Source organism: Equus asinus, chromosome 1 (genome assembly GCF_041296235.1).
Source record: "Equus asinus isolate D_3611 breed Donkey chromosome 1, EquAss-T2T_v2, whole genome shotgun sequence".
Classification (NCBI taxonomy): Eukaryota; Metazoa; Chordata; class Mammalia; order Perissodactyla; family Equidae; genus Equus; species Equus asinus.
The window spans coordinates 189,196,329-189,223,411 of record NC_091790.1 but is presented as its reverse complement, the minus strand read 5'-3'; the positions used below and the strand labels follow the sequence as shown (position 1 = coordinate 189,223,411).

Sequence of the window (27,083 nt, the reverse complement as noted above, 5' to 3'; positions counted from 1 at the left end):
AGAGTCGTAGAATGACATGCAGGTTCAGGGGAGGGGATGAGGACAGCCAGCTGGGAGGATCAGGAAGGCTTCCTGGAAAGAGGCCTGAAGCATTTAAATAGAGCTTTGAAGGGACTTGGGATGACACTGGACACTGTCATTCACTCTGCCTCTTGTGGTCTGATCACAAGGACCTGCAGAATGACCTGCAAGAGAAGGCCTTCTCTGCCTCTGGCCTCATTGGCCCCACCTGCTGGAGCCATTGATCTGCCAACCCCCAGGGACTAACAGCCTCCCTTCCCTCTCCTCCCACTCAGCCACCAGCAGCTTCTGGCAGGCAACAGCCCACCCTTGCAGAGATGGCAGGATGCTGCCCGTGCTGCAGAGCAGGGTCTAGATGAGGACCCTCCCAGCTTGGCCACGGCCCCCAATCCCAGAGACACGCAGTGGCCCAGCTTTCAGGACCCTCACTCGGGATGAGCCTCAGCTCACCAGGTTGGGTGTGGTTTGTTTCTGTTTCAGGACCATCTTCCTCATCGTGCTGTTTTCTCAGTACCTGAAAAATGTCGCGGTGCCCATGCCCATTTATGGACGAGAGAAGAAGCTTCACACCTCTAAGTTCTACCTGTTTCAGGTCTTCCCTGTAAGAAGCACTCCCCACCCCTTTCATGCTGAGTTGACTCACCTGGAGAGTGAGGCACAGCCTCTCGCACTCCCAGATGGCCCCCTAAGCAAGTGCCCCCCCATTTGCAGTGGCCTCTCCTCCTCAGCCTTCCTTAATCTACCAGAGAGAAGGAGGCCGAGAGGAGCCCAGTGGCCTGTGGGGGCATTTTCTGACCCTTGGTGGAATGCTGTCCCATGTCTTTCCTCAATGCTTCTTTCCTGGGAGTAGAGAACCCTGCCCTAGGTCGCTGCTCTGGGCTCCAGTGTGGGACAGCCTTCTCACATTCCCAAGGCCGTCCCCATAGCAAGGTCCCAAGAGACACAGCCAGGTTCACCGCTAATTACACAAAACTAAGGGCCAAGTTGCTTAGATCAGGTTCTTTCTCGGTGGCTCATGGGTAATCCAAATACCCCCGGATGAGGATGGTACCTTTCTCAGAGCTTTCCCTGTTGAACTACACTGTCGATATGTGTAGCTGTCACCCACACAAATATGTTTGCAGGTTTCATTTAACTGGAAACTATATTTGCATTGTAAAAAGATACTTCCACACAATCATCTCAATGCTCCTTCAACAACACTCTAGGCCAGTGGTTCTAAAATTCAATGTTCGTAAGAATCTCTTGGGGACATAATTAAAAATACACATTTCTGGGGTTCTGCTACCAGAGATTAAATATCAATATATCTGAGGATTCTACTTGAAGGAATCTTGTTTCAGGCTCTGCAGAGCAGTGTTGTCATTCCATTGTACAGATGAGGAAACTGAGGCTCAGAGTTTGATCCAAGGTCATGTGACCAACAATCAGTGGAAAGGGAGCCGGAGGGTAATCCTTCTGACCCAGGCTGTGCCCACTTTACCAGACATTTCTGCCTCTGTTTGACACGAGGTCTCCCCATAGTTTATTTGCTACGTTCCCTTCATGTGCTAATTATCCACTGACACACCAGATTGCTGTTGTCACTGGAAGGGTGAGTAACCCAACATGTCTTCATTTCAAAGTGGTTTCCTGAATGCCCTCCTTTGCCCCGCCCACTGGGAGGTGGTTGCCTCGGCCAGGGTGAGACCCATGGTGAAGATGCCTCCTTCTGGCAGGTGCTGCTGTCGCTCTGCATCTCATGGCTCCTCTGCTTCGTGCTCACAGTCACCAATGCCCTCCCCAAGGACCCCACAGCCTATGGGTACCAGGCCCGCACCGACACCAAAGCCAACGTCCTCAGCCAGGCGCCTTGGTTTCGCTTTCCTTACCCAGGTAATGACAAGATGAGCCCCTTCCTGCCTGGGACGCATGATTCCCAGGACTGCCCATGGGGCCCAGGGCATGGGGTAGAGAGTGGAATAGGGCCGGGGCTGGGGGGAATCTCCTCCAAGGGATCTTTCAAGGAGAGACAGGCCCTAGGGAGTCCATATCAGACACCTAAGCGAAGAAGACCCTCAGATTATCCTAAGAATCCTTTAGCGGGTGCTAGGCCAAAGGCTCCCACTCCCAGACCTACCTCTGAGCTGGCCTACATCCCTCATCCCTTCCTCCATGTTGCTCAGAACCCACAAGCCTGGGAGTGGGGAGAGGGCAGTGAGGTCCTGACCTCCTAGCCGGAACTTTGGCTCTCCTCCTGGATTCGGTGGATCCCCCACAAGGGAGGCCTTGGACCGAATTGGACATTTCTGAGGAGACAAGCTCAAGGCCATCCCTTAGGCCACTTCTGGTCTCCTTTCCCTGCAGTTCTTGGCTCAGGGTTTATAAATAACCAGGTCCCAGGCATGGCTGGCCCGGCCTCATGGCCTGTGGCACTAGGGCCTCCCTGACAAAGAATCTTGTCTCCCAAACGCTTCAAGGCCTTTCTGGCAAGAGGCCCTGTTGCTGGCTCTTTCTGGGCACAATGACCTCATGGACAGGGCATCTGACCCTCCCTCAGGGATGAATGGTAGGGCAGGATCTGAGCCAAAGCCTCTGGAGAGCTGTGGGGTTGGAGGACATGCCTGGGCTTTAAAGCCTTTCAGAGACCTCTCTGTCAAAGAAATTATTTGGGGTTCAGCAGCCTGTTGTCTTGTGGATTAATATTCCCTCTGCATTGCCTTTCAGGACAGTGGGGCCTGCCCACCATCAGCCCGGCTGGGGTCTTTGGGATCATGGCAGGGGTGATCTCCTCGATGGTGGAGTCAGTAGGCGATTATTATGCCTGTGCCCGGCTGGTGGGGGCCCCACCCCCTCCGAAGCACGCCATCAACCGTGGCATCGGCATTGAGGGCCTTGGCTGCCTGCTGGCAGGGGCGTGGGGGTCAGGGAACGGCACCACCTCCTACAGTGAGAATGTCGGGGCTCTGGGGATCACCAAGGTAAGGCTGCTGACGGTGGCTCCTGGGGCAGGCTGGGTACCTGAATCGGTCATCAGTGTATTAGTCTCTCAGTACTGCTGTAACAAATTATCACAAACAGAGGTTTCAAAAACCCAAAGTTATTATTTTACTGATCTAGAGTTCAGAAGTGCAACATGGGTCTCACAGGGCTGTGTTCCTCTCTGGAAGCTCCAGGGGACAATCCATTTCCTTGCTTTTTCCATCATCTAGAAGCTTCCCACATTCCTTGGCTCAGGGCCCCCTTCTTCCATCTTCAAAACCAACAGTGTTGCATCTCTCTGACTCTTCTTCCATGCTCACATCTCCCTCTGATCATAGCCAGGAAAGATTTGCTGCTTATAAGGATTCCTGTAATTAGACTGTGCTCACCTAGGTAATTCAGAATGCTCTCTCCATCTCAAAATACTTAATCATAATTGCAAAGCCTTTTGCCAAGCAAAGTAACATATTCACAGGTTAGGGGATTAGGACATGGCATCTTTGAGGGGCCATTTCTCTGCCTACCACACTTGACCTTTGTTTGTGGTGATTCCACAGGCAGAAAGTCTGTCCTGGCACTGGCAGACATCAGTGGCTTTATGAGCACTGCAGAAATCTTTATTTCTGAGGTTTAGGTGAGAGGTGCCTTACCTCCGGCCCAACCCTGTGTCAAAGCTCCAAACGTGAATATTCAAAGACCACTTGGTCACCTCCACCTGAATATCCCAAGGATAGCTCACATTTGATACGGCCTCTGTGATGCCCAGTACATGCCCCATCCTTACTTCTCCTCCTGTCAAGCTTGTCTTAGTGAGTTCACCCCAGTCATCTGAACTTCTCGTTCTCCTGCATCCTTACTGTGGATTCTATTTTCTCAACATGCCTGCTGTCCTTCCTGTCCTCTATTCTCCACTCCCAGTGCCACAACTTTATCATCTCTCATCTGTATACTCCCTAACAGTCTCTTTTCTAGGGATCTTGCCCATCCCTTATCCAGCTATGACATGGTTGCCCAAGGATCTTTCCAGAACTTAATTAGATTAGTCCCTGCTTAAAATCTCTTCATGGCTCCCCACTTTCCACAGGAAAACTCCATAAGGTCAGCAAGAAATCTTCAGGATGGTGCTCTCTAAGGTCACTTAGAAAAAGAGTAATATTATGATGTTGCTTTCCACACGCTTCAGGCATCTTTGCAATGGTCTCCAGCAGAAGTCCTGTGGGCTTTGGAACATAGAGATTCCCCCACCCACGTCCCCAAGCCTGCATTTTCTGATAGCTCCCTCAGTGGTTCTGATATGCAGCCAGGTGGCATCTCATCTTCCTAGCAGCAGATCTGTCTACCTTTGTATTCTGCATGGCCTCTGGGCCACAGCCTGGGCTAAAATCTGTGAGCAAACAGCTGAGGCAGTGCCCACCTCTACAGCAAGTCCTGTGTGCTGTGACACTGTGGATTCTGGTACTTGGTCAAGGTTTCAAAACCTTTAGTGCAAGTGAGGGGAAAATTTTTCCACATGAGGGCCACTGACCCACACAGAAATATAGTTGACTAGGCTATATAACTATAGAGCAGCAAATATTCTTCCTGTTAAAGAGAACAAATCTGATGCAGAACAGAAAATTATATTCAATAAACAGAACAAACGTTTCTTTGATGTATCATTTCTAAGCTAAGGCCTTTAGAGGAGAGGGAAAGAGCAGGAGAGAAAGCTACATAGACACAGAGCAAGCTGTGAATCCAGCAGGAGACAGATTAACCCTGGTCTGGACTCACACCTCCTCTTGTGGGTTTTCTTTTTTAAAGCTATGTTTTTCTGGCCAGGAAGATTGGCCTTAAGCTATCATCTGTTACCACTCTTCCTCTTTTTTGTTTTCTCCCCAAAGTCCCAGTACACAGTCGTATATCACAGTTGCAGGTCATTGTAATTCTTCTATGTGGGGCACCGCCACAGCATGGCTTGATGATTGGTGTGTAGTTCTGCACCCAGGATCCAAACCAACAAACTCCAGGACACTGAAGTGGAGAGTGCAAACTTAACTCCTGAAGCACCGGACCGGCCTGTCCTTACGGCCTTTTAAGGTGTTGCTTTATGTTGCACCTGCATTGAAGAGCTCTGAGCAATTTTTAGTCCTCTCTGTGTGTGTGTGTGTTTGGGGAGGGCTGGGGGTGGAATCTCGCTGAAGGCAAGAGATCTCCCATCACTTCTCTAGGATGTTATGCTCCCATCTCAGATGCCAATCCTGAGGATAAAAAAACCCAGGGCTGCACGATAAATTCTGTGGCTGCAGGATTGGGGATGACTGCCATCTTGATGAGACAATCAGCATATCCACAGGGCGCTGGCTGAACTTGACAAATTGGTGTATTGTGCTTGGATCCATGCCCTTGTTCCCACAGTGCCTTGTTAGGGCTGTAAATAAAACAAAGCAAAAAGTTCTTCTGATGTGGTGAATTCTTACCACATCTCTTCTAATGAAGACATTACGTAAATAAGCTCTTAGATTAGAAAGAAAAATAAGCAGAGGCATAATCTGCTACTCTATTAGTACCTTCATGGACTTTAAGCAGTTGATATTAGAGCATTTTTTAGAAAAAATATTTTTAATTGTGGTCAAAGACAGATAACATAAAATTACCATCTTAATCTTTTTTTTTTTTTTTTTGAGGAAGATTAGCCCTGAGCTAACTACTGCCAATCCTCCTCTGTTTGCTGAGGAAGCCTGGCCCTGAGCTAACATTGGTGTCTCTCATCCTCTACTTTATACGTGGGACACCTACCACAGCATGGCGTGCCAAGCAGTGCCATGTCCGCACCTGGGATCCGAACCGGCGAACCCCAGGCCGCTGAGAAGTGGAACGTGCACACTTAACTGCTGCGCCACTGGGCCGGCCCCTGCCATCTTAATCATTTTTAAGTGTGCAGTTCAGTAGTGTTAAGTATAGTTACTTAATATACTATACTATATATTATAATAATATATAATAATATGCTCTACTATACACTTGTGCAACAGATCTGCAGAACTTTTCATCTTGCAAAACTGAAACTACATTTGAGCAACTTTTAAGGACTGAGAGTAGACAAAAAGGAAGAGAAAGGTTCAGGAACTATCTACATATATTCATTGACCACAGACTCATGATAGGATATTCAGATAGTTGCAGTACAGCTCTGACTTTTGATGATGATGACAAATGTCTCAAGGTCAGGAGTCGTTTTTGTTTCACTGGTAGTAGCTGTCACTCAAACCTCAGCTATAACCGTTGACAAGCACAATAATCAGTAATGTTCAGAAGTGTGATAGCTATGTGTACCTGCCACCAGGAGTCGATAGATATGGACCATGGCCCATGATCTAGAGTGTTTGTTTTGTTTTATTTCCACTAATTCCTTTTGTTCTTTTTACTGAAGTCATAATAGTTTATAACATTGTGTAATTTCAGTTGTAGGTAATTATTTGTCAGGCACCATATACATGCGCCCCTTTACCCCTTATACCCAACCTCCAACCCTCTTCCCCTCTGGTAACCACTAATCTGTTCTCCTTGTCCATGTGTTTATCTTCCACATATGAGTGAAATCATGCAGTCTTTGTCTTTCTCTGTCTGGCTTATTTCACTTAACATAATACCCTTAAGGTCCATCCATGTTGTTGAAAATGGAACGATTTTATCTTTTTTATGGCTAAGTAGTATTCCATTGAATATACATATATATACACACACACACACATATACATATATACCACATCTTCTTTATCTAGTTATCAGTTGATGGCACTTGGGTTGCTTCCATGTCTTGGCTATTGTGAATAATGCTGCAATGAACATAGGGGTGCTTAAGTCTCTTTGAATGGTTGATTTCAAGTTCTTTGGATAAATACCCAGTAGTGGGATAGCTGGGTCATAGGGTATTTCTATTTTTAACTTCTTGAGAAATCTCGATACTGTTTTCCATAGTGGCTGCACCAGTTTGCATTCCCAGCAGCAGTGTATGGGGGTTCCCTTTTCTTCACACTCCAACATTTGTTGTTTTTTGTCTTGGTAATTATAGTCATTCTGACAGGTGATAAGGTGGTATCTCATTGTAGTTTTGATTTGCATTTCCCTAATGATTATGTAGCATTGAACATCTTTTCATGTGCCTCTTGGCTATCTGTATATCTTCTTTGGAGGAATGTCTCTCCATATACTCTGCCCATTTTTTGCTTGTTTGTTTTTATATTGTTCAGGTGTATGAGTTCTTTATATATTTCGGAGAATAAAGCCTGTTGGATGTACGATTTGCAAATATTTTCTCCCAGTTGGTGGGTGGTCTTTTCATTTTGTTGCTGGTACCTCTGCTTTGCAGATGCTCTTTAGTCTGATGTAGTCCCATCTGTTTAGTTTTTCTATTGTTTCCCTTGCCCAGTCAGACATAGTACTTGAAAATATGCTGCTAAGACTGATGTCGAAGAGCATACTGCCTATGTTTTCTTCCAGAAGTTTAGTGGTTCCAGGTATTACATTCAATTCTTTAATACACTTTGAGTTAGTTTTTGTGTATGGTGTGAGATAATAATTTACTTTGACTCTTTTGCATGTGGCTGTCCAGTTTTCCCAACACCATTTATTGAAGAGACTTTCCTTTCTCCATTGTATGTTCTTGGCTCCCTTGTTGAAAATTAGCTATCCATAGATGCGTGGGTTTATTTCTGAGCTTTCAATCCTGTTCCATTGATCTGTGTGTCTGTTTCTGTACAAGTAGCATGCTGTTTCAATGACTGTAGTTTTGTGGTATATTTTGAAGTCCAGGATTATGGTGCCTCCAGCTTTGTTATTTTTTCTCAGGATTGCTTTAGATACTCAGGGTCTTTGTTGCCCCATACGAATTTTAGGATTCTTTGTTTTATTTCCGTGAAGAATATCATTGGGGTTCTGACTGGGATTGCATTGAATCTGTAGATTGCTTTAGATAGTATGGACATTTTTTTTTTCTTTTTGAGGAAGATTAACCCTGAGCTAACATCTGCTGCCAATCCTCCTCTTTTTGCTGAGGGAGACTGGCCCCGAGCTAACATTGGTGCCTCTCTTCCTCTACTTTATATGTGGGATGCCTATCACAGCATGACTTGCCAAGTGGTGCCATGTTTGCACCCAGGATCTGAACCAGCAAACCCTGAGCCGCTGAAGGGGAATGGGTGCACCTAACCACTGTGCCACCGGGCTGGCCCCAGTATGGAAATTTTTAACTGTGTTTATTCTTCCAATCCATGTGCATGGAATATCTTTCCATTTCTTCATGCCATTATCGATTTCTTTCAATAATGTCTTATAGTTTTCATTGTATAGGTCTTTCACTCCTTGGTTAAATTCATTTCTAGGTATTTTATTCTATTTGTTGCAATTGTAAATGGGATTATATTTTTGACTTATCTTTTTGTTAGTTCATTATTAGAGTACAGAAATCCAACTGATTTTCATAAGTTGATTTTGTACCCTCCAATTTTGCTGTAATTGTTAATTATTTCTAATAGTTTTCTGATGGATTCTTTAGGGTTTTCTATATATAAAATCATGTCGTCTGAAAACAGTGAGAGTTTCACTTCTTCATTGCCAATTTGGATACCTTTTATTTCTTTTTCTTGCTTAAGTGCTCTGGCCAAAACCTCCAGTAGTATGTTGAATAAGAGTGGTGAAAGTGGGCACCCCTGTCTTCTTCCTTCTTTCAGAGGGATAACTTTCAGCTTTTCCTCATTGAGTATGATGTTGGCTGTGGCTTTGTCATACATGGCCTTTATTATGTTGAGGTACTTTCTTTCTATACCTGTTTTATTCAGACTTTTTTTTATCATAAATAGATGTTAGATCTTTTCAAATGCTTTCTCTGCACCTATTGAGATGATCATATGGTTTTTATTCCTCATTTTGTTAATGTGGTGTATCACATCGATTGATGTGTGGACGTTGAACTATCCCTATGTCCCTGGTATAAATCCCACTTGATCATGGTGTATTATCGTTTTAATGTATTGCTGCATTCTGTGTGCCAATATTTTGTTGAGGATTTTTCCATCTATTTTCATCAGTGATATTAGCCTGTAAATTTCCTTCTGTGTGTTTTCCTTGTCTGGCTTTGGGATCAGGGTGATGGTGGTCTCATAGAATGAGTTAAGAAGTGTTCCATCTTCTTCATATTTTGGGATAGGTATTAAATCTTTTGTGAATGTTTGGTAGAATTCACTGGAGAAGTCATCTGGCCCTGGACTTTTATATTTTGGGAGGTTTTTGATTACTGTTCCAATCTCTTTGTGATTGATCTATTCTTATTCTCTATTTCTACTTGAGTCAGTTTTGGGTGGTTGCATGAGCCTAAGAATTTATCCATTCCTTCTTGATTGCCCAATTTGTTGGCATATAGTTTTTCATAGTATTCTTTTATAATCTTTTGTATTTCTGTAGTATCTGTTGTAGTTTCTCCTCCTTCATTTCTAATTTCATTTATTTGGGCCTTCTCTCTTTTTTCTTAGTGAGTCTGGCTAAGGTTTTGCCAATTTTGTATATCTTCTGAAAGAACCAGCTCTTAGTTTCATTGATCCTTTCTACATTTTTTGTTTCAATTTCATTTATTTCTGCTCTAAATTTTATTATTTCACTCCTTCTGCTGACTTTGGGCTTTCTTTGTTCTTTTTCTAGTTCTGTTAGGTGTGGTTTAAAATTGCTTATTTGATATTTTTCTTGTTTGTTAAGGTGGGCCTGTATTGCTATGAATTTCCCTCTTAGGACTACTTCTTCTGCATCCCATATGAGTTGATATGGTGTATTTTCATTTGTCTCCCAATATTTTTTTTTATCCTTTAATCTTCAATGATCCAATTGTTGTTCAGTAGCATGTTATTCATTCTGCACATATTTACAACTTTCCCTGCTTTTTTCTTGTAATTGGTTTATAGTGTCATAGCATTATGACTGGAAAAAATGCTTGACATGATTTCAGTCTTCTTAAATTTATTGAGGCTTGCCTTGTTTCTCAGCCTATGTTCTATCTTTGAGAATGTTCCATGTGCACTTGAGAAGAATGTGTATTCTGCTGTTTTTGGATGGAGTGTTCTATATATATCTATTAAGTCCATCTGGTGTAGTTTTTAATTTACTTCCACTATTTCCTTTTAGACTTTCTGTCTGGATGATTTATCCATTGATGTAAGTGGAGTGTTAAGGTCCCCTACTATTATTGTGTTGCTGTTAATATCTCCTTTTAGCTCTATTAATATTTGCTTTATATACTTTGGTGTGCCTGTGTTTGGTGCATATAAATGAATATATATAAGTGTTATGTCCTCTTGGTGGAGTGTCCCTTTTATCTTTATATGCTGTCCTTCGTCTCTCATTGCCTTTCTTATCTTGAAGTCTACTTTGTCTTACATGAGTATGGCAACATCTGCTTTCTTTTGTTTGCCATTAGCTTGGAGTATTATCTTCCATCACTTCACTCTGAGCCTGCATTTCTCTTTAGAGTGGAGATGTGTTTCCTGGAGGTAGCATATTGTTGGGTCTTGTTTTTTAATCCATCCAGCCACTCTGTGTCTTTTGATTGAAAAACTCAATTCATTTATATTTAGAGTGATTATTGATATATGAGGGCTTAATACTGCCATTTTATCTCATTTTCCTGTTCTGTATTTCCCTTGCTTCTCATCCTGTGTATTCCCAATGGCCAATTCAGTTTTGTGGTTCTCTATGATGATTTCTCACTTTCCTTTTTATTTATCATTTGTGTCTCTGTTCTGATTTTTTGTTTACTGGTTAATGTGAACTTTGTATAAAAGATCTTGTAGATGAGATAGTCCATTTTCTGATAGCCTCTTATTTCCTTAGTCTAAACAGGTTCCATCCCTTTCCTTTTCCCCATCTAAGTTATTGTTCTCACAACCTGTTCTGTTTGTGTTGTGAGTTTCTGGTTGTAATGAAGGTATTATAGCTATTTTAGATGCTTTCTTTCCCTTTATCTTTAATGTGATAATTAAGTGTTTGCTAACCTGTTCTGATAGAGAGCTGCAATTTTCTGATTTTGTCTGCTTATTTGTCTCCTTGCTCAAGTCTTTGTAAACTCTTTCTTTTTTTTTTTTTCAAGTTATTAGGGCCTTCTTGATCATTTCTTATTGGGAGGGCGCTTGTGGTGATGAATTCCCTCAGCTTTTCTTTATGTGGGAAAGTTTTTATTTCTCCATCCTATCTTAAGGATATTTTCACTGGATAGAGTATTCTTGGCTGAAAGTTTTTGTCTTTCAGAATTTTGATTATCATTCCACTCTTCCCTAGCATGTAAGGTTTCTGCTGAGGAATCCACTGAAAGCCTGATAGGGTTTCCTTTGTATATTATTTTCTTCTCCCTTGCTACCCTTGATATTTTTTCCAAGTCATTGGCTTTTGGCAGTTTTTACTAATATATGCCTTGGAGAAGGTTTTCTTTACATTGATGTAATTAGGAGTTCTGTTAACTTTGGTTACCTGTAATTCCAGCCCCTTCCCCAGATTTGGGAAGTTCTCAGCTACTATTTCTTTGAATAAGCTCTCTGCTTCTTTCTCCCTCACTTCTCCCTCTTTAATACCTATAATTTTTATGTTGCATTTCCTCATTGAGTTTGTTGATATTTCTCAGAGGATTTCTTCATTTCTTTTTAGTCCATCTTCATTTCTTTTTAGTCCATACTTCCATCTGAAGCATTTCTGTATTTCCGTCCTCTAAATTGCTAATTCTGTCCTCCATACTATAAGCTCTGTTATTTAAGGACTCCAGATTTTCCTTTATCTCATTCATTATGTTTTTCATCTCCAACATTTCTGGTTGCTTTTTTTTTTTTATACTTTCAATCTCTTTTTTGAATAATTCCCTCTGTTCATTAATTTTTTTCCTAATTTCACTGAACTGTCTTTCTGAGTTTTATGTAACTTATTCAGTTTTTTTATGATACCTATTTTGAGTTCTTTGTCACTTAAATTGTAAATTTCTGTGACTTCATGATTGATTTCTGGGTGCTTGTCTTTTTTCTTCTGGTCTGGAGTGTTAATATACCTCTTCATACTATTTGATGGGGTGGATTTGTGTCTTTACATAGTGATAGTATCTGGTTGCATATCCACCAATTGCCATGGGGTGGGGGGCAGGAGCTGTGTATTCTAAGTCCACCATGATCCTTGGCAGCTGTGCCTGTCCTTTGGAAGCTGTGCTGGTAGGGCCTGTCTGCATTTGCCCACTGGCTGCCGCTGATTTACATATGTGCGCAGGCACTCTGGTGAGGGTCCTTTGATCCTACTGACTGGCCAAGCTGGTGCACCAGGAGTGGGGAGGTGCCCTCACTTTCATGTGCACAATCCCACAGGTGCTCCCACTCTCCACTCACTGTCTGCCCTTTTGGGCTGATTGACTTGGTGAAGACCCACCCTCTGATTGTTTAGCCACCTCGGTGTTGAGCGTTCCCACAGGCTGGGAGGCCACTCTGAGGTGAAGGTGTTCCTGTAGAAGCTCCCCTTTTCCCCTTCTTCTCTCAGAGCTACATGCAGTCACACACCCTAGATCACTGCCATTCGGGGAGGGAGAGGAGATCCCTTTAACTCCTTCCACTGCTTCTCAGGGGGTCCACCACCTCTACCTTCAGACGTATGGCTGCATGGGATCTCAGATGTGTATTATGTTGTGTGAATGTCCTCTGTTGGTTTATGAGCATTCTTTTCATTGTATCTTAGAGAGTCTAAGGGAAGAGCTCACTTGGCGATGATGCAGACCTAACTCCTCTTGTTTGGTTCTTTTAACCTTTGTAGAAACTTATTTTATTTTAAAATCTACTATGAGGGGGTGAAATGTACGTCCTTAGCATTCTCGCACTCCTAGCTACTCAAAAAGTCTATGAAAACCAGGTAAATAGCAATTAGTAGTGACCCTAGTGAAATAATCGATCCTCTGGAGAAATGAACTAGGAAAAAATTCACTTGTAAGATTCTTGATAGGACCAGTTAATGCTGTATAATACCATGGGAGGGGGCCTTGTCTCAGTTTCGTACCTAAATGAACCCCCATAGAGATTAAGGAGAAATCACAGTTTACAGATATTCCATAATAATTGCTTGTCGAGAAAATCTAATTTGTCCTGAGGAAATGTATCTACTACTAATAATGAAGAGACTTTTTATAGAGGGAACTTTTTGAAATGTAAATCACATCATGTCACCACCCTATTTAACACAGCTCTATCGAGTTTCTTTTGTCTTTGGATTTTTAGTTTTAATTGTGATAAAGTACACATAACATAAATTTACCATCGTAACCACTTCTAAGTGTACAGTTCAGTAGAGTTAAATACATTCAAATTGTTGTGCAGCCAGTCTCCAGAACTCTTTTCATCTTGAAAATCTGAACCCTGAACCAGTTAAACAACTCCTTATTTCCCCCCTGCCCCAGCCCGTCAACCACCATTCTAGTTTCTGTGTTGATGAATTTGACTACTCTAGGTACCTCATATAAGTGGAATCATGCAGTATCATTTTGTGTGTATGTGTGAGGAAGACTGGCCTTGAACTAACATCTGTTGCCCATCTTCCTCTTTTTTCCTTTTCTCTTCAAAGCCCCAGCACCCCAGTATATCCTAGTTGTAAGTCATTCTAGTTCTTCTATGGGGATGCTACCACAGCATGGCTTGATGAGCAGTGTGTAGGCCCGTGCCCAGGATCCAAATTAGTAAACCCTGGGCTACCAAAGAGGAGCATGCAAACTTAACCACTCAGCCATGGGGCCAGCCCCTAGTATCTGTCTTTTGTGTCTGGCTTATTTCACTTCATATAATGTCCTCAATGTTTATCCATGTTGTAGCAGGTGTCAGAATTTTCTTCCTTTTTAAGGCTGACTAATATTCCATAGTAGATATGTACCATGTTTAGCTCATGCTCTGTCCTTGGATTTTACTCTAACTCCTTTCTATGGCCCTTAAAGCCCCTCATGACAGAGCCTTTGCCTTACTCTCCATCCCATCTTCTATGTCTCTGTGTGTCACTGTGCTCCAGGTACACTGATTTTCCTTTTATCACCCCCAGCCATACTAAGATGTACTTGACATATAACCTTGTTTAAGTTTAAGGTATATGGTGTGTTTATTGAGTACACTTATATATTCCAGTATGATGACCACCATTAACACCTCTATCATGTTACATAATTACCACTTCTTTTCTGTGGTGAGAACACTTAAGATCTACTCTCTAAGCAACTTTCAAGTACATAATAGAGTACTGTTAACTAGAATCACAATCCCATGCATTAGGATCCCCAGAATTTATTCATCTTCTAACTGGAAATTGTACTCTTTGACAAACATTTCCCCATATCCTCCAGCCTACATCCCCTGGTAACCACCATTCTACTCTCTATTTCTACAGGTTTAGCTTTTTTAGATTCCACATATTAATAACAAAATATAGTATTTATTTTTCTCTGTCTGACTTCTTTCACCATGCATAATGCCCTCAAGGTCCATCCATATTGTCACAAGTGGCAGGATTTCCTTCACATTTTATGGCTGATTGTGATATGATATATATCTGGTGTGTGTGTGTGTGTATATATATATATACCACATTTTCTTCATTCATCTATCAATGGATACTTAGGTTGTCCATATATTGGCTATTGTCAATAATGCTACAATGAACATGGGGGTGCATATATCTTTTCCAGTGAGTGTTTTCATTTTCTTCAGATAAATACCAGAAGTGGTATTGCTGGATCATATGGTAGTTCTATTTTTTAATTTTTAAGGAGCCTCCATACTGTTTTCCACAATGGCTGCACCAATTTACATTCCCACCAAGAGTCTACAAGGGTTCCCTTTTCTCCATATCCTCATCAAGACTTGTTATCTCATCTTTTTGATGATAACCATTCTAACAAGTGTGAGATAATATCTCATTGTGGTTTTGATTTGCATTTCCCTGATGATTAGAGAAGTTGAGCATACTTTTATGTACTTTTGGAAAAATATCTATTAAGTTCCCCTTCCCATTTTTTATTCATTCATTCATTTATTTATTATTGTGGTAACATTGGTTTATAACATTACATAAATTTCAAGTGTGCATCATTATATTTTGATTTCTGTGTAGATTACATGTTCACCACCTAAAGACTAATTACAATCCACCACCACATACACGTTGCTAATCACCCTTTTTACCCTCCTACCTCCCCTCTTCCCCTCTGGTAACCACAAATACAATCTCTGTTTCTATGTGTTTGTTTGTCATTGTTTTTATCTTCTACCTATGAATGAGATCATATGGCATTTGACTTTCTCCCTTAGACTTATTTCACTTAGCATAATACCCTCAAGGTCCATCCATGTTATCAGAAATGGCTGGATTTCATCATTTCTTATGGCTGCATAGTATTCCATTGTGTATATATACCACATCTTCCTACTTCATTTATCACTTAATGGGCATCTAGGCTGCTTCCAAGTCTTAGCTATTGTGAATAATACTGCAATGAACATAGGTGTACATGTATCTTGATGCATTTGTGTTCTTTGGATAAATACCCATCAGTGGAATAGCTGGGTCATATGGTAGTAATATTCTTGACTTTTTCAGGAATTTCCATACAGTTTCCCATAGTGGCTGCACCAGTTTGCACTCCCACCAGCAATGTACGAGTGTTCCCTTTTCTCCACATCTTCTCCAACACTTATTGTTTCTTGTCTTGTTAATTATAGCCATTCTGATGAGAGTGAGGTGATATCTCATTGTAGTTTTGCTTTGCATTTCCCTGATAGTTAATGATCTTGAACATCTTTTTGTGTGCCTGATGGCCATTAGTATATTATCTTTGGAGAAATGTCTGTTCAGACCTTTTGCCCATTTTTAATTGGGTTATTTTTTTGTTGCTGAGATGTATGAGTTCTTTGTATATTTTGGATATTAACCCCTTATCAGATATATGGTTTGAAAATATCTTCTCCCAATTGTTAGGTTGTCTTTTTGTTTTGTTGATGGTTTCCTTTGCTATGCAGCAGGTTTTAGTTTGATTTAGTCCCATTTGTCTATTTTTTCTATTGTTTACCTTGCCTGGTAAGACATGGTACTTGAAAATATGCTGCTAAGACTGATGTTGAAGAGCATATTGCCTACATTTTCTTCCAGAAGTTTAGTAATTCCAGGTCTTACATTCAATTCTTTAATACACTTTCAGTTAATTTTTGTGTTTGGTGTAAGATAATGGTCTACTTTCACTCTTTTGCACGTGGCTGTCCAGTTTGCCCAACACCATTTATCAAAGAGACTCTCTTTTCTCCATTGTATGCTCTTGGCTCCCTTGTCGAATATTAGCTGTCCATAAACGTGTGGGTTTATTTCTTGGCTCTTGATTCTGTTCCATTGATCTGTGTGTTTGTTTTTGTGCCAGTACCATGCAGTTTTGGTTACTACAGCTTTGTAGTATATTTTGAAACCTGGAGGTGTGATACCTCCAGCTTTGTTCTTTTTTCTCAGGATTCCTTTGGCTATTCAGGGTCTTTTGTTGTTCCATATATATTTTAGGACTCTTTATTCTATTTCTGTGGAAAATATTGTTGGAACTTTGATAGTGATTGCATTGAACCTGTAGATTGCTTTAGATAGTATGGACATTTTAACTATGTTAATTCTTCCAATCCAAGAGCATGGTATACCTTTCCATGTCTTTGTGTCTTCTTCAATTTCTTTCAACAATGTTTTAGTTTTCAGGGTACAGATCTTTCACCTTTTTGGTGAAGTTTATTCCTAGGGGTTTTTTTTTCTTTTTTTTGCAATTTTAAATGGGATAGTGTTCTTAATTTCTCTTTCTTCTTCTTTGCTGTAAGTGTATAGAAATGCAACCGATTTTTGTATGTTGATTTTGTGTCTTGCAACTTTATGGTATTCCTTTCTTACTTCTAAAGGTTTTTTAGTTAATTCTTTAGGGTTTTCCCTATATAAAATCATGTCATCTGCAAATGTGACAGTTTTACTTCTTCCTTTCTAATTTGGATCTCTTTTCTTTATTTTTCCTGCCTGATTGCTCTTGCTAAGACTTCTAATACTATGCTAAATAAGATTGGTGAAAGTTGGCATCCTTGTCTGGTTCCTGTTCTTAGAGGGATAGCTTTCAGGTTTTCTCCACTGAGAATGATATTAGCTGCGGGTTTGTCATATATGGCCTTTATTATGTTGAGGTACTTTCCTTCCATACCCATTTTATTCAGAGTTTTTATCATAAATGGATGCTGTATCTTGTCAAATGCTTTCTTTGCATCTATTGAGATGATCATGTGATTTTTATTCTTCATTTTGTTAATGTGGTGTATCATGTTGGTTGATTTGTGGATGTTGAACCATCCCTGCATCCCTGGAATAAATTCCATTTGATCATGGTATATGACCTTTTAATGTACTATTATATTTGATTTGCTAGCATTTTGTTGAGGATTTTTGCATCAACAATCATCAGTGATATTGGCCTGTATTTTTCTTATTCTATGGTGTTGTCGACTGGTTTTGGTATCAGGGTAATGTTGGTTTCATAGAATCAGTTAGGAAGCTTCTTCTCCTCTTAAATTTTTTGGGAGAGCTTGAGAAGGACAGGTATTAAGTCTTCTTTGAATGTTTGGTAGAATTCACCAGGGAAGCCATCTGGTACTGCTTTTATTTTTGGGGAGGTTTTTGATCATTGTTTCGGTCTCCTTACTGGTGATCCAATCAGTCATTCAAAGTTTCTATTTCTTCTTGTTTCAGCTATGGAAGGTTGTATCATTATAAGAATTTATCCATTTCTTCTAGATAATCCAATTTGTTGGCATATAGCTTTTTGTAGTATTCTCTTATAATCTTTTGTATTTCTGAGGTGTCCATTGTAATTTTTCCTCATTAATTTCTGATTTTATTTATTTGAGTCTTCTCTCTTTTTTTCTTGGTGAATCTAACTAAAAGTTCATCAATTTTGTTTATCTTTTCAAAGAATCAGCTCTTGGTTTCATTGATATTTTTCTGTTGTCTTTTAAATCTCTATTTCATTTATTTCTGCTTTGATTTTTATTATTTTCATCCTTCTACTGTTTGGGAGCATTTTTTCCCCTTCTTTTTCCAGTTCCATTGTTAGATTGTTTATTTGAGATTTTTCTTATTTGTTGAGGTAGGTCTGTATTGCTATAAACTTTCCTCTTAGAACCACTTTTTCTGTATCCCACAGATTTTGGCATGTTGTATTTTCATTTTTATTTGTCTCCATGTATTTTTTAATTTCTCCTTTGATTTCTTCACTGACCCAACCATTGTAGCATTTTGTTTAATCTCCACATATTTGTGACTTTCTGATTTCTTCCTATAGTAGTTGATTTCTATTTTCATGCCTTTGTGGTCAGACAAGATGCTTGGTATTATTTCAATCTTACTAAATTTACTGAGACTTGTTTTGTGGCCTAATATGTGATCAATCCTGCAGAATGTTCCATGTGCATTTGAAAAGAATGTGTATTCTGTCGTTTTGGGGTGGAATGTTCTGTATATATCTACTAAGACCATATGCTCTCATGTGTCATTTAAGGCTGATATTTCCTTACTTGTATTCTGTTTGGATGATCTATCCACTGGTGTAAGTGGAAAGTTAAAGTCTCCTACTATTATTGTGTTACTGTCTATTTCTCATTTTATGTCTGTTATAGTTGCTTTATATATTTAGCTGCTCCTATGTTGGGTGCATAGATATTTATAAGTGTTATATCTTCTTGTTGGATTGTTCCCTTTATCATTACGTAGTGCCTTTCTTTGTCTCTTGTTACAATTTTGTTTTAAAGTCTATTTCTTTTGATGTAAGTATTGCTACCCCAGCTTTCCTTTCTTTGTTATTTGCATGGAGTATCTTTTTCCATCCCTTCACTTTCAGTTTGTGAGTGTCTTTAGGTCTAAAGTGGATCTCTTGTATCCAGCATATATATAGGTTTTGTTTTTTTATCCAATTAGCCACCCTATGCTGTTTGACTGCAGCATTTAGTACATTGACATTTAAAGTAGCTATTGATAAATATGTACTTATTGCCATTTTGTTACTTTTTTTCTGGGTGTTTTAGTAGTTCTTCTCTGTCCCTTTCTTCTTCTCTTGCTCTCTGCCCTTGTGGTTTGATGGCTTTCTTTAGTATTATGTTTGGGTTCCTTTCTCTTAATTATTTCGGTATTTATTATAGGTTTCTGGTTTGTGATTACCAGGAGGTTCATATATAATAATCTATGTATATAGCAATCTATATTAAGTTGATGGTCTCTTTTGTTTGACCTCTTTCTAAAAGCTCTACTCTTTTACTCCCCTCCTCCCACATTTTGTTTTTGATATCATATCTAACCTCTTATTTTGTGTGTGTATATCCATTACCCTCTCATCATTGAAGTAGGTAATTTTAGTACTTTTGTCTTTTGACCTTCATATTATCTTCGTTGGTGGTTGACCTACTAACTTTACTGTATTTTTGCCTTTACCAGTGATTTTATTGCCTTTTTTATTTTTTGATAGTTTTCTTATTCCTCTTTGTGGTCTTTTCTTTCCCACTTAAGTCCTTTCAGCATTCCTCGCAGAAGTGGTTTCCTGGTGATAAACTCCTTTAATTTTTGCTTGTCTAGGAAACTCTTTATCTCTCCTTGCATTCTGAATGATAACCTTGCTGGGTAGAGTATTCTTGGCTGCAGGTTTTTTCCTTTCAGCCCTTTAAATATATCATGCCACTCCCTTCCAGCTTGTAAGGTTTCTGCTGAGAAGTCAACTAATAGCCTTATGGGGTTTCCTTTTTACGTCACTTCTTGCCTTTCTCTTGCAGCTTTTAGGATCCTCTCTTTATCTTTGATTTTGGAAATTTTAATTATAATGTGTCTTGGTGTGGGCCTCTTTGGGTTTATCTTGTTTGGTGCTCTCTGTGCTTGGTACCTGGATGTCTGTTTCCTTCCTTAGGTTAGGAAGGTTTTCAGCTATTACATTTTCAAATAGATTCTCTGACCCTTTGTCTCTCTCTTCTCCTTCTGGGATACCTATAATATAAATGTTAGTGTGCTTGATGTTGTCCCAGGGTTCCCTTAGGCTATTCTTGTTCTTTTTAATTCTTTTTTCTTTTATCTGTTCAGCTTGGGTGATTTCCTCTAGTCTTTCAACCAGCTTGCTGATCCATTCTTAGGTATCATTTACTCCACTATTGAGACCCTCCAGTTAATTTTTCATTTCCAGTATTGTATTCTTCATTTCTGATTGGTTGTTTTTCATATTTTCCAATTCTTTGTTGATGTTCTCACTGAGTTCTTCCATTCTTTTCTCAAGATCAGTGAATATCCTTATGACTTATTGTTTGAACTCTATGTCAGGTAGATTATTTATTTCTGTTTCATTTAGTTATTTTTCTGGGGTCTTTTCCTGTTCCCTTGTTTGGAAAGTATTCCTTTGCCTCTTTGTTTTGCTTCTTTCTCTGTACTTATATATATATAATATATATATAATATACATTATAATATATATATTATATAAGTATATATATACTATGTGGGTCAGCTATGTCTCCTGATCTTGGAGAGGTGGACTTATGTAAGAGATGCCTTATGAAGCCCAGCAGTTTGCTTCCCTCTTGTCACCAGTACCAAATGTTACAGGGGTGTCCCCTGTGTGAGCTACGTGTGTCCTTCTTTTGTGGCAGGGAGGCTAGGCTGTCCCCCCTGCCAGCTGGTTGTAATGATCAGCTGCATGTGGTTGCTATGGACCCTTCAGGCACTTTTTCAGGTTTGGGGAGCCCCAGCACATTTGGGTACAATGTATAATAGCACATTACTGTTGAAGTTTTTCTGTCAATTGAGTAGGCCCCCAGTGTGGCTGGCTGCTAGGCTCAGGGGCTTACAATTGATATAGGCCACTGGCCTGCTAAGCTGTTGTCAGCTGTCTCAGGATTGTAGCTGAGTGGGGCTGGCCCCAGGCATAGGAGCAACCAATTGTTTCAGGCTTTGGAAGTGGGGCTGGTCCCCTATGTGGCTGTTTAAGAAGCACAGGTCTTCTGCTGCTGACAAGCCCCATGCCCCACAGGTCCACACACACTGTAAACACAGTCCTGGTCCATGCACATGTCCTGACCTCCTGAAGCAGACCCAGTTGTACCACTGCAGAGGCCCCCACACACTCTACCTGCACACACCCTGCCCTGCAGAGGCAGACCCACTTGCCTGCCTGCAGAGGCTCCAGGGACCCAGTCTATGCAGGCCAAGAAGTTGCCCAAGGGCTTGCTGTTGGGAGAGGCCAGTCCCTAGGGTGGGCTGCCTGCCCTGGCTGAGCTGTATTAAATTAGTGCCATAGTGGGTGGGGCAGACCCCTGGGCCAAGAGGCCAGGGGAAGAACTCCAATGGTATCTGCCAGTGTGTGTCAGCATGCCTGTACTAGGTTACAATAATGGCTGCAACCAATGTCTCAGTCCCTGAAGAGCTCTCACCTCTCACCAAGAGGTGCCCAGAGCCTATCAGCTGAGTCTCTTTCAAGAAAAGACTGTGCACCTTTCTTTCTGGGTGACTTTAGGTTGCTTTCTGAAATGGGTGAATTTGTGTGTGGGCCTCTTAAAAGCTGACTTTTTTTTGCTTATGTCTGATCTCTATTCGGGGGGTATTCTCCATTGTAGTTAATAGCTGGCAAAGCCCAATATTATGACATGTCTCAATTGTGCTGAGTCCGAAGAATGCTTATAGTGGCATCAATCTCTCGCTCAGGTTCCCCTCTCCTCCAGGCAAGGCTTCATACCTTAGGATTGCTCCCAGCCAGCCATGAAGCTCTGTGGCTCACAAAAGTAGCCTTTTTTCTCCCAAGAAAAGAATTTCTGCCTCTTCCATCTCTGTCAGGATGGTTCCCTATTGCTGGGGTTATTTTTATCCAGTTTTCAGTGCTCTCTCAGGAGTAATTATTCTAAGAATAGTTGTAAATTGGTTGAGTTTGTGGGAGGAGGTGAGTTCAGAGTCTGCCTACACCATCATCTTGACACCAACCTCGTCTGCCCATTTTTAAATCACTTTTTTTGTTACTATTGAGTTGTAAGAGTCTTTTATACATTCGCATTTTAAATCCTTATCTGATATATAGTTTGAAAATATTTTCTTCCATTTCAAAGATTGTCTTTTCATTTTGTTGATTGTTTCTTTTGCTGTGCAGAAGCTTTTTGGTTTGATGTAGTCCCACTTGTTGATTTTCACTTTAATTGCTTGTGCTTTGGCTATCATATCCAAAAAAGTCACTGGTGAGACCAATGTCAAGGAGCTCTCTCTCTGTTTTCCACAAAGAGTTTTATGGCTTCAGGTCTTACATTTAAGTCTTTAATCCATTTCAAGTTAAATTTTGTGAGTGGTGTAAGATAGGGGTCCAATTTCATTTTTCTGTGTGTGGTTATCCAGTTTTGCCAATACCATTTATTGAAGAGACTATCCTTTCTCCATCGAGTATTCTTGGTTCTCTTGTCAAATATAAGTTGTCTGTATAGGCAGGGGTGATTTGTTGGCTCTTGATTCTGTTCCATTGGTCCACATGTCTATTTTTATGCCAGTACCCTACTGTTTTCATTACTATAGCTTTGCAGTATAGTTTGAAATGAGGAATTGTGATGCCTCTAGCTCTATTGTTCTCTCTCAGGATTGCTTCAGCTATTCAGGGTCTTTAGTGGTTACCTATGAATTTTAAGATTTTATTTTCTATTTCTGTGGAAAATGTCATTGGAATTGTGATACGGATTGCATTTAATCTATAGACGGCTTTGGGTAGTTTTGGCATTTTAACAATATTAATTCTTCAGATCTGTAAACATGGATATCTTTCCATTTATTTGTCTCTCCCTCAATTTCTTTCATCAGTCTTATAGTTTTTAGGGTACAGATCATTCATTTCCTTGGTCAAATTTATTCCTAAGTATTTTATTATTTTTAATGCTACTGTGAGAGGATTGTTTCCTTTATTTCTTTTTCAGATATTTTGTTGTTAGTGTACAGAAATGCAACTGATTTTGGTATGTTGGCTTTTGTGTCCTGCAACTTTACTGATTTTTTGCTTGGTTCTAACAGTTACTTGGTTGAGTCTTTTTTACACATTTTCTGCACATGAGATCATATCATCTGCAAATAAAGACAATTTTACTTCTTCCTTTCTCATTTGGATGCCTTTTATTTCTTTATCTTACTTCATTGCTCTTTCTGGGACTTCCAGTACTATGTCGTTATACTACTAAGTTGAATAGGAGTAGTGAGAGTGGGCACACTTGTCTTCTTCCTGACCTTAGAGAAAAAGCTTTCAACCTTTCACTGTTGAGCATGATGTTAGCTGTGGGTTTGTCACATATGACCTTTATCATGTTGAGGTATATTCCTTCTATACCAAATTTGTTGAGAATATTTATCATAAATGGATGTTGGATCTTATCAAATGCTTTTTTGGCATCTGTTGAGATGATCATATGATTTTTTATCTTTCTTTGTATTAGTGTGGTGTATCACATTGATTGATTTGCAGATGTTGGACCATCCTTGCATCCCTGGAATAAAACCCAGTTGATCATGGTGTATGATCTTTTTGATGTGCAGTTGAAATCGGTTTGTTAATATTCTGTTGAGAATTTTTACATCTACATTCATCAAGGATGTTGGGTGTAGTTTTATTTTCTTGTAGTGTCCTTATTTGGCTTTGGTATCAGGGTAGTACTGGCCTCATACAATGAGTTTGCAAAGTAAACATTATTAATCCCTTTTGATAAATGTAGATGCTGACATTTGGAGAGGTTAGGTAATGTACCTAAAGTCACACAGATAGTTAGAGACAGAGCTTGGATTGGCTCTCAAACCTCTATTCTTAAGCATGGGAGAAATGCCTCCCCAAGAGAGAATTTCTGGTCCATTGTAAAGACTTCTTAGAGGAGGAGTATTTAAGTCAGGACTTGAAAACAAATGTGAGCACAGCAGAGTTGAGAGGTGAGGGCAGAGGCCAGGATCAAAGGTCATATCCTTATACATTCTCAAACCCCATGTGGGAGCAGAGGGGGGCCATTTTGGGGTTGGGAGGTGCTGTTCTCTCAAATCAACTGGAGTGATGTTTCAGTTGTCCTGGGAGCAGGGCAGAGACCTCTGGGGCATGTGGCCTGGCTGGTGCTGAGCTCCTTGTCCTCCATCTCCTTGAGCACTGTAGGTGGGGAGCAGAATGGTGATTGTTGCTGCAGGCTGTGTGCTGCTCCTGATGGGAGTATTTGGGAAGATTGGGGCTGCATTTGCAACTATCCCAACACCTGTGATCGGAGGCATGTTCCTGGTGATGTTCGGGGTCATCGCTGCTGTGGGAATTTCCAATCTGCAGGTGAGGCGAGGCAGCTTTGGAAAAGGAGCAGCATTGCATGCCCTGAAAGGAGCCCATGGGGACTGAGATGAATGGAACAGGGCTGGGGCAGGGGTGAGTAAGAGGAGGGGATCCTTGGTCTCAGGAACCACCCTTGCCCCTAAATCGAAGAAATAAATAGCCAGAAACATCCAAACTTCTGAAAAACAGAAATTGCATCAGCTTGAATTGGATTATGTAAACCACTCAACTCCCAAGGTCAAGTGGGAATTGGGGCCTGGCTTGTCTGCTGAAAGCATGTGTCACTCTGAGTCCAGCCTCGCTCCCCACCTCTGGTAGTGGTGGGAGGGGAGGGGGCATTTGAGGATATTAGACTGATATGCAGTACAGATGCTGATGGTTGTGGGCTGCCACGGGGCCCTCTCTCCTGCAGTACGTGGACATGAACTCATCCAGGAACATTTTTGTCTTTGGCTTCTCCATCTTCTGTGGGCTTGCCATTCCCAACTGGGTGAACAAGAACAGTGAGAAGCTCCAAACAGGTGATTCTCCCTCCTCTAGACTGTGACCACTCCAAGGGCAGATCCAGTGGGGCCCTTTGTCCCTGGGAATCCCCATCACTTTTGTCTCTACTCTAGGGATTCTCCAACTGGACCAGGTCATCCAGGTGCTGCTGACCACGGACATGTTTGTAGGCGGATTTCTGGGCTTTCTACTGGACAACACCATCCCAGGTAAGGCTCACCTTCCCTCTATAAGCCAGAAATTCAGGTACATGGTAAACATTTGGGCCACTCACATTACTTCTCAGCCCCTGATGTGGCCAGCCATCTTAGGCTGGCCACAGCATACCTTGAGGAGACCCTGGGTCTGGGTGTGGTGTACTGGCATTTATTAGGTTCCTAGGGTTGCCATAACAAAATACCAAAGACTGGGGTGCTTAACCAAGTGAAATGTATTTTATTACAGTCTAGAGGCTGGAAGTCTGTGATCATGGTTTTGGCAGGGTTGGTTTCTCCTGATACCTCTCTCCTTCCCTGCAGATGCCCACCTTCTTGTAGTGTCCTCACATCCCTTTTCCTCTGGTTATGTGCATCCCTGGTGTCTCTCTCTTTGTTCTAATTTTCTATTCTTAGAAGGATGCCAGTCAGATTAGATTAGGGCCCACTCTGAAGACCTCATCTTTAACTTAATCACCTCTTTCAAGGTTCTGTCTCCACACACAGTCACATTCTGAAGTATGGGGGGTTAAGGCTTCAACATATGACTTTTGGGAGTACACAGTTCACACCATAACAAGGCCCTAAGGTGAGAAATACACCAGAAGCGGGAAAAAAAAAACCACAAGCTCATCCTCAGAGCCTGCAGTCTAGTTGTTGAGGGAGAGAATACAAGTATTCATTCATTCATTGATCCGTTCATTCATTTTTTTAATAAAAACCCATTGAGCACTTGCTGTATTCCATATGGCATGTATCGAGAATACAAGGAGCAGAAAGACATGCCTCTGCCTCCCAGAGACCCAAGGCGAACAGGAGAGAGAGACAAGAAAACAGACAATTACAACTCTGGTTAATAACTGTGATGATGAACTGAGTGAGTCCATAAGTGCTGAGGACATTGAAGGTGAAGAGTGCAGAGCTGCCATCACTGACGGCTTTCAGTCCTCCCTTCTGGATCCTCCTATGGCCTCTTGACAGGCCCTCTAGGACAGCCCCTGCCTCATGGTATTCTGTTTTCCACATTTCTTCTCTCTACCACATGTAAAATGCATCTTCATTTCAGAAACATTAAATGTGGAAAGGCCCACTCCTGAAGATGAGGAAAGGATGGTGTTTCATACAAGATTGTGCCCCGGAGCTCTGGATCACATCAGCCCCACAGGGGGATCTCAGGGAATGCTTGATGAGCTGAGCTGTGATTCTTGAGATGGGCTTGGAGGAGGAGGAGGGGGCCCTTTTGGCAGGTGGAGGGCAGTGACAGGAGACCTCATGAGTGCCTGCAGAGGGTGCTGGAGGCTCCCTCCAGCCCATGTCTGCCCAGCTCTATCAGGGCTCAGTCTTGACTGCTCACTGTCTCCTGTTAGGAAGTCTGGAGGAGAGAGGCCTCCTGACATGGGATCAAATCTACGAGGAGTCTGAGGAGACTGCGAAGGTGTCAGAGGTCTACGGCCTCCCCTGTGGGATTGGCACAAAGTTCTGCACTTCCTCCTATACCCGGTACCTTCCCTTCTGGCCCAAACTGGAACATCGTGGGAGAGCTGAGGTGGGAGCGTGCCAGCTTACCCTCTACTCCCAGGATTCCTCAGGAGAGTGCCTCAAAGTTGCCACAGAAACCAAGATGTAAGGAGAACTCTCTGCACTGTGGGTTGGAATGTAAATTGGTAAAACCACAATGGAAAACAGTATGGAGGATCCTCAAAAATTTAAAAATAGCCACATGACCCAGCAATTCCACTTCTGGGTATTTATCTGAGGAAAATAAGAACACTAATTCAAAAACATATATACATCCCCATGTTCATTCCAGCATTATTTACGATAGCCAAGATACGGAAACAACGTATGTCCATTGATGGATGAAGATAGTGTGGTGTCTATATATATATGTATGTATGTATATATTTGTATATATACACACACACATACACACACAATAGAATATTATTCAGTCATAAAAACAAATGAAATCTTGCAACTTGTGACAACATGGATGGACCTCGAGGGCATTATTCTAAGTGAAATAAGTCAGACGG

General features: G+C 41.2%; 1 protein-coding gene across 8 annotated transcripts in view; it reads left to right on the top strand.

Moving 5' to 3' along the window:
• Window positions 1-27,037, top strand: part of LOC106829998 (solute carrier family 23 member 1-like) — a 54,129-nt gene extending 27,092 nt beyond the window's left edge. For 4 of the 8 annotated variants that reach the window (XM_070514106.1, XM_070514091.1, XM_070514108.1 and 1 more), the window contains 7 exons: window positions 502-622; window positions 1,647-1,896; window positions 2,728-2,981; window positions 24,185-24,349; window positions 24,762-24,870; window positions 24,967-25,062; window positions 26,415-27,037. In XM_070514106.1, coding sequence (XP_070370207.1) covers window positions 502-622; window positions 1,647-1,896; window positions 2,728-2,981; window positions 24,185-24,349; window positions 24,762-24,870; window positions 24,967-25,062; window positions 26,415-26,674 — 1,255 coding nt within the window. In that variant the 3' untranslated portion in view covers window positions 26,675-27,037. The remainder of the gene's footprint in view (window positions 1-501; window positions 623-1,646; window positions 1,897-2,727; window positions 2,982-24,184; window positions 24,350-24,761; window positions 24,871-24,966; window positions 25,063-26,414) is intronic. The other 4 variants (XM_044780385.2, XM_014839367.3, XM_044780500.2 and 1 more) reach the window with 1 other exon arrangement.
• The last annotated feature ends 46 nt before the right edge of the window (window positions 27,038-27,083 follow it).